At 52.8% G+C, this 13,175-nt stretch overlaps 1 protein-coding gene across 1 annotated transcript in view; it reads left to right on the top strand.

The window, feature by feature from the left end:
• The first annotated feature begins 7,796 nt into the window (after positions 1 to 7,796).
• SMAD3 (SMAD family member 3) overlaps positions 7,797 to 13,175 on the top strand; it is a 114,949-nt gene continuing 109,570 nt past the window's right edge. The window contains exon 1 of the mRNA XM_045810704.2: positions 7,797 to 8,554. Coding sequence (XP_045666660.1) covers positions 8,349 to 8,554 — 206 coding nt within the window. The 5' untranslated portion in view covers positions 7,797 to 8,348. The remainder of the gene's footprint in view (positions 8,555 to 13,175) is intronic.

Here is a 13,175-nt window from a genome sequence, read left to right as displayed (position 1 = left end):
ACAGACTGCACATGAGCCTGAGAGAAGGCAGGAGTCTCTAGGTTGCTGCTGGGGTGGTAAACAGGTGTTTAGCCGTTGGAGGACCCTAGGCAGTTCACGTAATTTGTCTCTGCCATGGGCCACTTGTTCTGTAAAATGAAGATGTTGGGCTATTCTGTCTCTGTAGTTCCTTCTCCCACGACGATTTAGATTTCATTCCCTCTCCTGTAGGCACTGGCAATGCCCCTGGAGGACAGAGGACTGAGAAGGACGTTCACGGAGGTGCTGATGCGTTCACTGACTTGAGATGACTGTGCATCTCTAACGCCCGGGTGACAGTTTGAGACGGAGTCACTTAGATTTGGGAGTTAGTGCTTTAAGGTTAGGGAAGACTCCAGGGTGAGTACGATCACCCAGGGAGGGGAGGTAAAAGGAAAGAGGCAAGCATCTGGCTCTGGGGAACATAAACCCCTATGAGAGAGCAGGGGAAGAAGTCTGAAAAGTGTGTCTTTATACCACGTGCCAACGATGACAGCGGTGATACCTTAACCTTTGCAGACAGCCCTCTGCTCTGTGCCCAGAGGTCTTTCTTTCAGCAGAGACCCCCTTTCATTGGTTGATTTCAGAAGAAAACAAAAGAAGTCACCCCTAAAACAAAGCATGGTCCCCTTGAATGGAGCTACTCGCATTGAGTGAGACAGTAAGAAGGGAATCTGTCCAGGAGTGATCTCACTTCATAAAGCTGGTGTGGTGAGGATAAGCCAGTCCAGCAGCTTTGCAGGGGCCCCTCGGTAATAGCATCCAAAGCAGTAGTGCTCCTTCTAGGGACTTAGTCTAAGAAAATAATCAGAGATGTGTATAAGGCACATGCCCCCAAATGTTTAAAGCTGCACTTTCCTTAACACTGAATAAAACTGGGAGCAACCTAGATGCCCAATCATGGGAAACTGGTGTGATAAATTATGATAGATCCGGGTGACAGAAGGCTCCTGTAGTCACTCAAAAGAACGTAGTCAGTGTGTATTTATTGACATAGAGAGATGTTCACAATATATTCAATGGAAAAGCAGGTGACTGTAGGAAGGTTGTTTCTAGTTAGTGGTTGTGGTTTGTTTTCAGGACTGTCTAGCAGGGTGCCTGGACTGTCTAAGGGAGCCCACTCACTGACGCCCCCTGGCCATGCCTCAGCGTCCTCTTCTGGAAAGGGGATGATAATCACACCAAGGACAGGCTGTTGTAAAACCTATCTGAGTTAATGTGATCCATGTAAAGTGTTTAGAACTTATAAGACCTCAATCTGTGTTAGCCTTTATTGCTGTCTTTTTTTTTTTCTTTCTCAACGATTTTATTTATTTGAGAGAAAGAGAAAGCAGGAGTAGGGGCAGAGGCAGAAGCAGAAGCAGACTCCCCGCCGAGCAGGGATCCCGATGCAGGACTCTATCCCAGGACCCCGGGATCATGACCTGAGCCGAAGGCTTAAAAGACTGAGCCGCCCAGGCACTCCCTTAATTGCTATCTTTAAAAACATCTTTATTGAGATACAATTCGCATATCCTACAACTTACCCATTTCAAACTGAACAATTCATGGGTATTTAGTATATTCAAAGAGTTGTATAACCATCACCTCCATTGAGTTTAGAACATTTCATTCCTAGAAGGAAACTCTGCACCCCTCCCCACCGCTCCCCGGGACAACCAGTAATCCACTTTCATCCACTTTCTGTCTCTGTGGATCGGCCTAATCTGGGCATTCCATAGAAAGGGATTTATACAACATGTGGTCTTTTGTAACTCGTTCTTTCACTTAGCATTATGTTTTCAAACTCATCCATGCCCTAGCGTGAATCAGAACTTCATTGCTTTCTTATGGCAGGCAGCCTTCCATACTGATGTCATTACAAAGTTTGAAAATTTTCCCTACCATGCAAACATTTGATTTCTATAACAAAGCACACTACCGAACTCATCTATCCCTCCTTTCGGTTAGGTTGAGTCTCTTGGAAGAGGGACAGCTTTTCCTTGTTTCTTTAATGTCTATTTCATTCCTTCAAAGTCTGAGTCAGCCACAGAATGTTTGTTTTCAGAAGCTGAGTCGTATATAAGGTGCAGAGTGTTCTAGGTGTGCGTTTTGAGAGGGAAGGACTCTGCTTCTCCTTTCACATCCCCACGGCCTGACTACAAAGCAGCACAGACAGGCTCCCTGGTGCATGTGCAGCTGTCTCAGACCTGACGGTCCAAAGACCCACTGCCTGGTTCCCTTCCACTTTCTAGAACTTACAGTACTCACACTGGAGACACCCGACTCCCCTGTCATCCTACACGTTGTTTTCTCTCTCTCTTTTAAATCTTTTTAAAAATTTAGGTATAACTTTGATGTGGTATATGCTATTCATTTTAAATATAAAAATAGCATGCCACTATATTAAAAATAATTTGAAGGCATACAATCTCACTGCCTTTATGCAACCATGTTTTCATTTTGGCACACTCTTTGGCGGCTGTCCGTGTGTGCGCGTGTGCTCTTTAAAAATAAATGCAATTATAATGAACCAACAATTTTCCAACTACTAGTTTTTAGGTTCACATTGTAAACTGAACCCTGGACTGAGGGAGATCTTGGGCTGAAGCCAAGGCTGTGTTTGTGACTCTTATTATCCCAGAAAATAGGAAAGGGAAAACACGACGGCCTCTACAAGCATACATACATACAAGATGCAAACGCGAAAACACATGGACCCAGGGAGGAAACTCACAAGACATATACCTGTTTCACTTAACACGTGTAAGGCTGGACTCTGTGAAATAATGTGATCCAAACAAGACAGATCTCAGAGGACGAGCAGACACAGACATCACACACACACACACACACACACACACACACACACACACACACACACACACCTACCAGGATTCTCTCCTGGCCCCCAGCTCCCGCAATTTCTGAATGCTGGGAAGGAACTCTTGCAGAACTCAAAAGAGCTCTGTGAACCCTGCCCTGGGCTCCAGCCACCTGCCTGCAGGCCCTTCCCGTCCTCCCTTACAGTCCTGGCCCCACACCTGTGTGTGCATAGTTGCAGATGACCGTTCCTAGCCCCAGGTCCAGTGTCCTGACCCAAATTTCCCCACGTCAGACCTGGTTCCTCCCAGTACCTTCCTTGGCCAGAGCCTGCACCTGCTCCTTTAGCCACCGGTTCTGCTCCCAGGGGCACTCTGTCATCGGCACCAGGAAACCCACGGTGGGTTCCAGGGACAGAGGGGCTGTGCTGGGCCTGCAGGCCTGGGTCAGTAGTCCAGTTTGGGCAACAGCAGCTGAGTTCCAGGTGTCCCTGTGCTCTGTGAAGTAACCACAGTGACAACCATCTTGAGGCAACTGTGAGAACTTCAAACAAGACCCTATCCTTGAGGGCCAGGGCCCAGAGCCCGGCATAGAGCAGACCCATAAACAGCGTTAGTCGCCTGACCCTCAGTTCCCTACCCTGTCAGATGGAGACACCCCTGAGTCTGCATGTTCCTAGGGGTGGCTACGAGGCGGACGTGTGAAATAATTTGGACTGTGCTCTCCAATGTGAGATATCATGACCGCTGGGCTGGAAGGTTCTGGAAACTTGTTAAGGCTGGATGATATCCCGTTGTATGTATGTACCACATTTTGTTTATCTCTCCCTCGTTAGTAGATACTAGAGCTGCTTCCACCTTTTGGCTATCATGAATAATGTTGCTATGAACAGTGTACAAATAGCTGTTGGGGTCCCTGCTTTTGCTTCTTTCGAGTATAAACCTAGAAGTGGAATTGCTTGATCACGTGGTAACTCTTGGTGTAGTTGTTTGTTGTTTTGTGTTTGGGGGAACCACTGTACCTACGTTCACCACAGACGCTCCAGCATTTTCCATTCCCGCCAACAATGCACAAGGGTTCAGTTTCTCCATGTCTTCTCCAACACTTGTTATTGTCTGTTTCTTTTTTTAAATGACACCTGTTCTAATGAGTGAAGTGGTTCAATGTGTATCTTTTTGTTTAAGACATCTTTCAAATGTACACAGTTGTTTTGTGTACATGTAAACTTTTACATAAGTAGCGTTATGTTACTTATCTCATCCTCTGGGTTACTATTTGCCCTTGGAACTGTTTTTAAGATCCATCCACTTGCTCTGTGTACAGAGTACTCTGTGGCCTCTGGTTTGCGCGTGCTCTGTGGTGGGCACCAACCATATCCACGCTGTGTGTGCAGCGTGCTGTGTTGGTGGCAAGCTCTCAACATGGGTTATCGGATTCCTTACAGCAACTCTGCCAGGTAGGTGTGAGTATTATTTCCATTTTATGGAAGAGGAAACTGACATACGGAGAGTTAAGGGACTTGCCCAAAGTCACAGAGCTGAAAGAGATAGAACTGGAAATTGAACCCAGCTCTGTCTGCTGCCGTGGGCGGGCTCCCATGTGTAAGGTGCTGCACGGAGCCACAGACCGAGGTGCTCTCTCAGGCGAGGGTTCTAGTCCTGCCTCGATTCTGACTTAGGTCCGTACTGCCCATCACCTCCCTTCACCAGATGTCACTTCATGTCTGTGTAACATGAAGATGCAACAATTTTAAAGCTCTTTCTAGATTTGCCACTTGTTGATTAAACACCCTTTAGCTAATGGAAAAAAATAATCAGAATTGAAGTCATGTGTTTGTTTCTCTCCAGTGTTCTACCTGGGAGCCACTCCAAATACACGAGAACCCTTTGGCAAGTCCATTTGCGAGGCAATTCCTGATAGGACTAACTACTCCCAGGGAAACAGAGTCGCTGCCTCGGGCCCCATCCCACCTCTCTTGAACTTTGCACTTACGGTGATGAAAAATTAACTGGGCTCATGTTTCCCTTCCAAGGACAAGCTCTGCAAAAGCTGGCCTGGCTGGGCCCCAGAGACCAGGCGCCAGAACAGAGTTCCTATCCATCCGGAGCCGCCCACCCATTCACCGCCCAGAGTCAAAGGAGCACGTAGGGTCCTCTTGGCACCAGGAGGAATCCATTCCTCAGCCCTCCTCACTGCTTGGTTGAAACTGGGCTTAGTCCCTCAACTCTTCTTGTGGAGAGACGAAGCCCAGAGGAGGAAGGACTAGCCCAGAAACAGCATTTGCTGGACTCACACGTGGGGCCGGCCCTGTTTTTCTGCATGCAGAGCTGTCCCTGTCACACGGATGACGGCATGCAAAGGAAGTGCAAGAAAGTGTGGTTCAGCCACACTAACTAGCTGCTGACTAGTTATTTCCTCCCCTCGGGAAAATGGGAGGGCTGAAAGAGGAGCTCTTCCCAGGCCATGATTGGAGACGGTTAGGTCCACACAGGGCCTTCCACTCCATTGAATTGTCAGATCTCTTTGGCTCCTGACCTCTGTGGAGCACATCGCCCACCTCCACGACACGTGGCTTCTGCCTGTGTGAAAGCATCGCAGGAGGGCACTTTTCACACGCTTTCTAGATTCACTGCTCTGCACGGTAACAACTGTTTGCTCCCTTCTTATAGCCGAGAGGAGGTGCTCAGTGGGGTGAAGGGAGCCAGGACGGAAAGTCAGGTCAAGTCACTGAGGGAGCCTGAGGTCCTGTGACTCTGACTGCCTCACGACAGTCCCATTTGAATGGTTTGATATTCCGTTTAAAATTAATGTTTTACTAGGGGGTGATGCCTGCAGGGGCCCTTTCTCCCAGGCACACGCCTCCTGTGCCTTGGTGCTTCTTAGGCTGTGAGCTCCCCGAGGGTAGGGGCCTTCAGCGTCCTTTTCAGCCTTCCCAGAAATGAAGGGGAGAGCTGTCACACAGAGGCATCCCAGAGATGCGGGTCTAACAGAACTGTTCTCCATTAACCGCCTATGGTAGCATCAGCTCCTGGGGCCCCAAGGTGGGGTTCTATCCCTTCAGAGCGCTTGACTGTTTGCAAAGCTTTTCACAGGAGATTCCCACAACTACCGCAGGAGGCTAAAAGGAAAGCTATTTCTGGCACTATTTAATAGGCGAGCAAACATTCCTTGTGCTGCCACAACAGTTCACCCGGGTAAAGAACTTTTGTTTTGCAAAGAGCTCTATCAGTGATGTCACCTTTGCCTGCCAGGCCCCTGGAAGGCCTCGAGCTGAATACACAGGCAAGAATGTGGACTTCAGCCTCACAGAGCACTGGGTTCAAATTTCAGCTGCCCCGCTTGGAATCCTAAGGATTGTATCGTCTAGGTGCCTCAGGTGCCTCACCTGTGAATGGGAGACACCAGGACACCTACCTCAGGGGCCATTCTGAGGATTAACGCAGAGGGCAGCTTTTGGGCTACCTGGAATGAAGAAAGCCATCAATCCATGTTGACTGTGGTTTCCTTTTCTTCTTTTGATGACAGCTGGGACGAAGGGAGTGAAACGTCATGGTACAGTGGCTGCAGGGGACCCTAGGACTAGCCAGGAAAGGGAAGGCCCCACTTGGGGTTCAGGGGTTCTCAGCGCCAAGCGGCAGGGGAGTTAGGAGGGGAGTGTGAAGAGCACAGCCCTTGGCAGCAGCTGACAGGCCTGTGGGAGGCCCTTCTCTCCAAGGCAGGGACCCCTGCAGCTACCGGGCTGATTTTGTGGATTGGGCCACACCTCACAGAGCTTTGTAACTCCCCACCCGCTAGCGGATAACGTCTTTCTCACCAGGGGGGTTTCCTGCTGTTAAAAACAAACAAAGGCTGTAGACACCGGGCTTAGAGGCCTGGCAGGGGAGGGGCAGCAGGAGAAACGCCCTGAGGGTCTGGAGTAACCCCTGACCCAGCTGCGGGGGGTTGTGCGTAGAAGCCCTTGAGTTCTGCTGGCGGGGAGACAATCTCCGGGCGCCCCAAAGTCCTGGTGTTTCTTTGCTTCCCACCAAGCCTAAGTTTGAATACAGAAACCTCCCGAGTACACTCCCCTCTGCCCCACTTTTTGCAAGTTCGCAGCTTTGGAAACAAAGTTTTGGGGTGTCGAATTTCGGATTTTTTTGTATCATAAGATTGCAAACACACAGTAATGTCATCTCCCCTCCCCCAAGATAAATTCTAAAGCGCCCCCATTCATTCCTTCATGAACTCAACAGATGTTTTTGAGGCCCATTTTCTGCCGGGGACTTGATTCACAAGGCCCAAGGAACCTCTGGCTCCAGCAGTTATCCAGGGAGTCTCTGGGATCCCCAAATCCCCACTTCTGAGAGCCCCCCCATCCCAACTCTCTCTTCCGCACACAGACTCGGGGCTCTCAGCCGGTGTGATCTCACCGATGAGAGGAAAACAAAAAACAAATCAGCTCCCGGGGCTCCGGCGCCGCCAAGGCCCCTGCCCGGGATCAGCCCGCGCGCATCCTAGAGCGCGCCCCGACTTCCTGGGCCTCAGCCTTCCGTGCGCCCTTTCTCGGACCGGGGTGCCCCCAGAGGTGCACCGCCAGCCTCTGGCCAGACGGCGCTCGCTCGCTGCCAGTCTGGCCCTCTCCTGCCCGCCACTGCAACCGAGCTTCCTGAGTGTGGGTGCTGAGAGTGGACGCCACGGCAGGAGCGCGGCCCTCCCCTCTCGCCGCTCGGTTCCCACGACTTCCTCCCGGCGCCCGCCGGACTCGAGGTCCGGGCCGCACGGGGTCCTGCGCGCACCAGCCAGGGCCGCCGCCGGCCCGGGTCGCCCACGTGGGCGTGCTCTGCGCCGGGCGGGGGAAGGCCGGGCACCCTCCCGGAGGCTGGGGGTGGGCAAGGCGCCCGGGGGCGGAGGCGGCGGGGCGCGGGGGAGGAGGCGGGGAGCCCCGGCGGCGAGGGGGCGGTGACAGCGCTTGGAAAGGAGGCTGCACGCGGATTTGCATGAAACACAGACTGGGAGCGGGCGGGAGCGGGAGCGGGAGCGCGGCGCACGCCCCGGGCCGGCCCAGCGAGCGAGCGAGCGAGCGAGCGAGCCGGGAAGGAGGAGGGAAGCGGGGAGGCGAGGCTGCCGCGGCGGAGGGATCTGCGCATCAAAGCGAGCGAGGCGAGCAAAGTTTGGCTGGGGGTTGGACTTTCCTTCCTGGAGGCGGCACCCAAACAGCTACCCCGTGCGGAAACCCAAACTTTCTTCTGCCACTCTGAGTCTCGCGGCCGCCGCCTCCGCCCCGCGTTCGGGGCCTTCCCGACCCGGCGCCGCTGTCGTCCGCCCGCCTCCCCCGCCGCCCTCCTTCCCGCCGCGGGAGCCGCTCGGGGCGCAGGGCCGCGCGCCGAGCCCCGCTGGCTGCAGCGCCGCGGCCCGGCCCGGAGCACGGGCAAGTTCGCCAGGAGTTGAGGCGAAGTTTGGGCGGCCGAGCTCCCCTCTGCGCCCCCGGCGCCCCGCCGCGCCCAGCCCCGCCGGGGGCGCCCCTGGCAGTCCGCGCGCCCTCCCCAGCCATGTCGTCCATCCTGCCTTTCACCCCCCCGATCGTGAAGCGCCTGCTGGGCTGGAAGAAGGGCGAGCAGAACGGGCAGGAGGAGAAGTGGTGCGAGAAGGCGGTCAAGAGTTTGGTCAAGAAGCTCAAGAAGACGGGGCAGCTGGACGAACTGGAGAAGGCCATCACCACGCAGAACGTCAACACCAAGTGCATCACCATCCCCAGGTGGGGGGCCCTAGCGACCTGGGGGGCGCGCCCGTCCAGCCCCCAGGCGCGGCGGGGCCGGCCGGGTGGGGTTGGAGCGAGAGTGCTGGTGTGTGTGTGTGTGTGTGTGTGTGTGTGTGTGTGTGTGTGTGTGTGTGTGTAAGGGGGGGACAGTAGGAACACGGTCCGGAAGGGGCTGGAGGGGGGACCCCAAACAAGACCTTCTCTGGATTTGCAAAAATTCAGAGCCTGGGGCTTCCACGGGGCACTCTCACTTCCAGACCTCACATTCGTTTTTCGGCTCCGGGAAAGGGGGGTGCTGCTCAAATTGGCCGCCCCCACTCCGGGGAGCTGCGGGCTAGAAGTTGAGGCCCGCTTTGTTCAGCTCGGCGGGCCTGAGCCCCTCCTCCGCCGCCGCCTCCCGCCCCCGCGGCCCGCGCTCGTGGAGGTGGTGGTGTCTCTCCCTTTCTTTCCTTCAGTCCTGTCCCCCCACTTCTTTCCTCCGCAACAGGAATGCAGTCCGTACAGCTGGGGCTGTGGGTGAGGAGCGGGAGCCTCGTGATTGACAGATTCCTTCTTCGTTCTCTCTTTGCCTTCGGGATTAGCATTTTTATCGAGTATTTTTAGACTCGGTTGTGCCAGTCTCCCGCCCCCTCCGCACACACGCACTTTAGTTGCACTGCAGTGCCTTCAAACGAGAGACAAGTGGCAGAGGTTAGGGTCTTCTCTTCTCGCCCTCCCCCGACGATTTTTTGCCTGGCTTTCAGCCTGAGACTGCGGGCTGATGGAGGAGAGAGCGAGCTTCGAGCTAATCAGATAACAAAACGCACCCCAAAGTGGGCCTCGCATCGGCCCTTGCATTCCTGCAGAGCCCTTCTTCCCAAAGCGCTTTGCCATCTGTCTGGACCTCCTTTCTCCTCCGCATCGCGCTAGCTAGGTCAGGCTGGAGCTCACAGATGGCTGATAGAAGGGGTCAGTGACTTCTCTCCACTCCCCAGGGCCTTCTCTTAGTTTTGCTGCCCCTGGCTGGGAACGGGGGTGTGTGCGTGTGTGCGTGTCGGGGGCGGGGTGGGGGGGCACCTTAGCCTCCTGCCTCTCTCTGTGGGCCCCCTTTAAAGTCTGATTTTGTACCAAGGGAGTATGCGTGTGCAAAGGGGTGGGATGTCCTTGGGGGTCCCAGGCTGCAGAGGAATGAGTAGAGGGTCTGCAGGACTTGAGCCCCACAGAGACTGTGGGCCTTGCTGCTGGGCCAGGAGTGGACTGCATCCTTGGCCACCTGCTTGGGGCAGCTGTACTTGGCCTGCCAGCCCTGTGAGGCAGGCACAAAGCAACATCTGTCCACAGGAACCCAGAACGGGCCTCCTCTGGAAATAAATGCCACATATGGTGGGAGTGCTGACTTAAAAAGTAATATTTTTTTTAACTGGGTGGATCCAGTCAATAAAGGGGAGGGAAGGTGGTGTGTCGTCTGGGAAGTGCACCCTGGGCGTGTGATCAGGAGCCAGAATTGACTTCAGAGGAGGTGGTGTGATGTGATGGGGTCGTGAGCTGTGGATTCTGGGCCCAGCTCTGGGTCTGAATTCTTCTTTATTCCTTTGGTTGGGGGCGGGGGCAGGGTGAGTGAGTGTCATACTTCTCCCATCTGGGGAGGGGTGTGCAAAACGTGCCTTCTTACCTGTCTGGGTGCATTGAGGACAAGTGCTTTGTGCCTTGAAACAGAAAAAAAGAAAGAAAGAAAGGCATCAGTTATAAAATGAGCAGCTGCATGAAGTGTTTTACAGTTTACAAAGCACTTTCACATGGTTTTAATGAGATCAAGAAAGAAAGAAACTCCTGGAACAATAGATGAGGCCGTCAGAGTGCAGATTTATCTCCTTTTTAAAGTTGAAAAAACTGGAGGAGGGAGGTGAAGAGGTTTGGCTTAGTGGACTTGGGACTCTGACCACATGTGCTCCTTTTCCTACCACGCGCTGCTGCTTCAAAAGTTCTGACTACATTCTTTGCTGAATGCGAGAGCACTGTCAGCTTGGGGTGGGGGCGGCTCTGGATCTTTGTTGGTAAAGTTGCTGATGTTCTGTCTTCGGGTTGGTGACTGATTGGAGGAGAGCCCTTGCTTTCTCTTGCCTTGGTAGGGGTTTGCCCTCTAGGGAAGCTTAGCTAGGGCCTGCCTTTTCCTCCTCCAAAGTTCTCCACAGCTTGAGGCATAGGAACGGAAGGCTTTGGACGGTTCTGAGAGTTCAAGCTAGCTTGTGCCTGGCCTTCCCATATGACTCTGTTAGAGTGGCGCATCTTCTACCTGCCTTGGCAAGGGCCGGATATGAAGGTAGATTTTGTTTTTCATCTTTTCTCAGGGAAACCCAGTTGCTTGGGTGGATCCAGACAAAATGGATTTCCATCCCTGGATTTTGTGCCCACGCCTCTGGGTCACCTTGTCTCCCTTGGCAACAGCTGCCACTGTTTTGGTCGTGGGCAGGAAACTAAAGGCCACGTCTTGGGGAGGTGTCTAGCTGGCCTCCACGTTAGTGATATCAGTGTGTCTGCTAAGCCCCAAAGAGCGTAGTGGTGTTTGTCAAGTTGTCTGCTCTCTCTCCCTACCTTTTATAATGAGGGCTTTGGAAAGTTGACCAGGGGAGATGTTTAACCTAGTTATCCCATGGTGTGTGGGGGGGTGGGGCACTGAGTGGTTAAAACTACCCTGGGGTTTCAGGAGACCCCAGTCTGGGGAGATCTGACAAGCGTGTTTTGGCTAATATGTAATCATGATCAGCAGCCTTTGGCAAGGACAGCTGCATCCTAGGGTCTTCCAGACTGCATGCTTGTGTGTGTTACGCTGGCTCTAACCTGCCTCAGTGATCAGGAGAGCTGGAGCGATACAGGCTTACTGATACCAAGAATGTGAAAGAGACCCGTGCCAAGGAAGTGGTAAGAGCTTGATTTAGATACACCAGCAGAGAGGCTATCAGGATACTCAGAGGTCTGGCAGTCTGGGCAGAACGTAGACAAGTTGTATAACAGCATCTTGCTGGTCACCTGCCTGAGTATCTGAGTAAAGCAGCAGGCATCTTCCTGGCCTGGAGATAAGCATGGAGTCCTAGCATTTACCACGGAGAGGAAGAGAAGGTGTGCGCCTGCTAGGTCAGTAACCAGGGGCCAGGCACTCTTAAGAATGACTTGTTTTGATGGACGCTGGTAACTTGTGCTTCCACCGACGGGCTCCATGCCTTGGCCCAGTTGTTGGGAGCTGGACCAAGCTTCTAGTCTGGTTTGTTTGGAAGGGAATCTGGGCTTTCTTGTGCCAACGTCCAGAGGAAAACGGGAGAATTGAACCAGACACCAGGTCTGACACATGCCATCTCTTCTTCTGTGACTCTGTTCTTTGAACATGGCCTCCTCCTGTTAGCCACCTGGACTTCGCCAGGTTACTCTCACCCTAGGGAGAAAGGAAAAAGATCGTCATCTTTAAGGCTCCTTTCTCAGACGTCTGGGGGCAGACCTATTACGAGGGCTGCAGGAGTGGCTTCTTTTTAATACCCTCTTGACCTCACTATCTCCTGTCCACCCACCTCTCTCTCTTGCTGCTGCTCAGAGCACCATTCCAGTCTAGCCTGTGGGAAGCAAGCCCACTTCTGGCTGCCAGGGAGGTGGTCCATCCACTCCTTTCTCTGGTTAACCTTGATTAAAGGAGTTTCGTACAGGGAGCGGGGCAGAGGAGGGGACCACAGACCACAGTAGCTGACTCTGGGGGCTGGCTCAGAGCTCCGGCTGAACCGAGGAGCCACTTGATGTTCCCTTGACATCTGGAGCCTTGGAACTTGCTGCTTACACTCAGGACTTAACTGTTTGGGCCCATCATGTTACAGACAATGCTTTGCTCACAGTTTCTGATCAGAGGTTACGGGCTTGGATCTTGTTGATTCCTTGATAGTTCTTGGCCCCCTCCCAGGTCTGAGTCAATATTCCAGGCAATGGGAGAGGATGCAGAGGTAAATTTGAGATGGCCCCTGCCTGTGAGGACCTTCCGCTTCAGTAAGGGAAACATTAATAAGGCATTATTTGAGGGTCTAACTGCTATTTTGTTTTTATTCGTCCCCATCAGAAGAAAAATGAGTTCTAGCATGGAGTGATTTGAGGGTGGGGGTGGGGACTATAATGTGCCTTTTAAATATTGTCGAAGTCACTGTTAGAAAACAAAATAATGTCAGCCATCTGTTTTCGCCAGAAAAAGCACAGAATTCAAGTCCTGGATCTTGCCATTTTAATATCTGGATGGATTTAGGAGTTCCCTTTAATGTCTCGGAGCCTTCATGGCTGCACCTGTGACATCAGGGTGATATAAGGCCTATGGAAATGTTTTGTAAACCAGGGAGTTTGACAGATATAAGTGTTATGTTTTTAGCCTTCTGCGTTCATCACTCAGTCATTACTAAATTATTTACTCATTTGTTAAATACCTATTACCATGCACAAGGCAGGACACTGGTTCGCAAGGAGCTCCCTGTCCAGAGGGGGAGAAGGACTTGGCCAAAGATACAGGAAATGAGCTGCAGCTGAGGGATGGACAAAATGCCCAGGGACATGGGGACAGACCGTTAATTCTGTGGGAGGGGGTGGGGAGAGGTGGGAAGGGTCAATGCGAGGAATT

Source organism: Ursus americanus, chromosome 28, assembly GCF_024610735.1.
Source record: "Ursus americanus isolate L20-20 chromosome 28, mUrsAme1.1.p, whole genome shotgun sequence".
In the NCBI taxonomy this organism is placed as follows: Eukaryota; Metazoa; Chordata; class Mammalia; order Carnivora; family Ursidae; genus Ursus; species Ursus americanus.
Note: the sequence above shows the minus strand (reverse complement) of the source record. Positions and strands in the feature narration are given on the sequence as shown.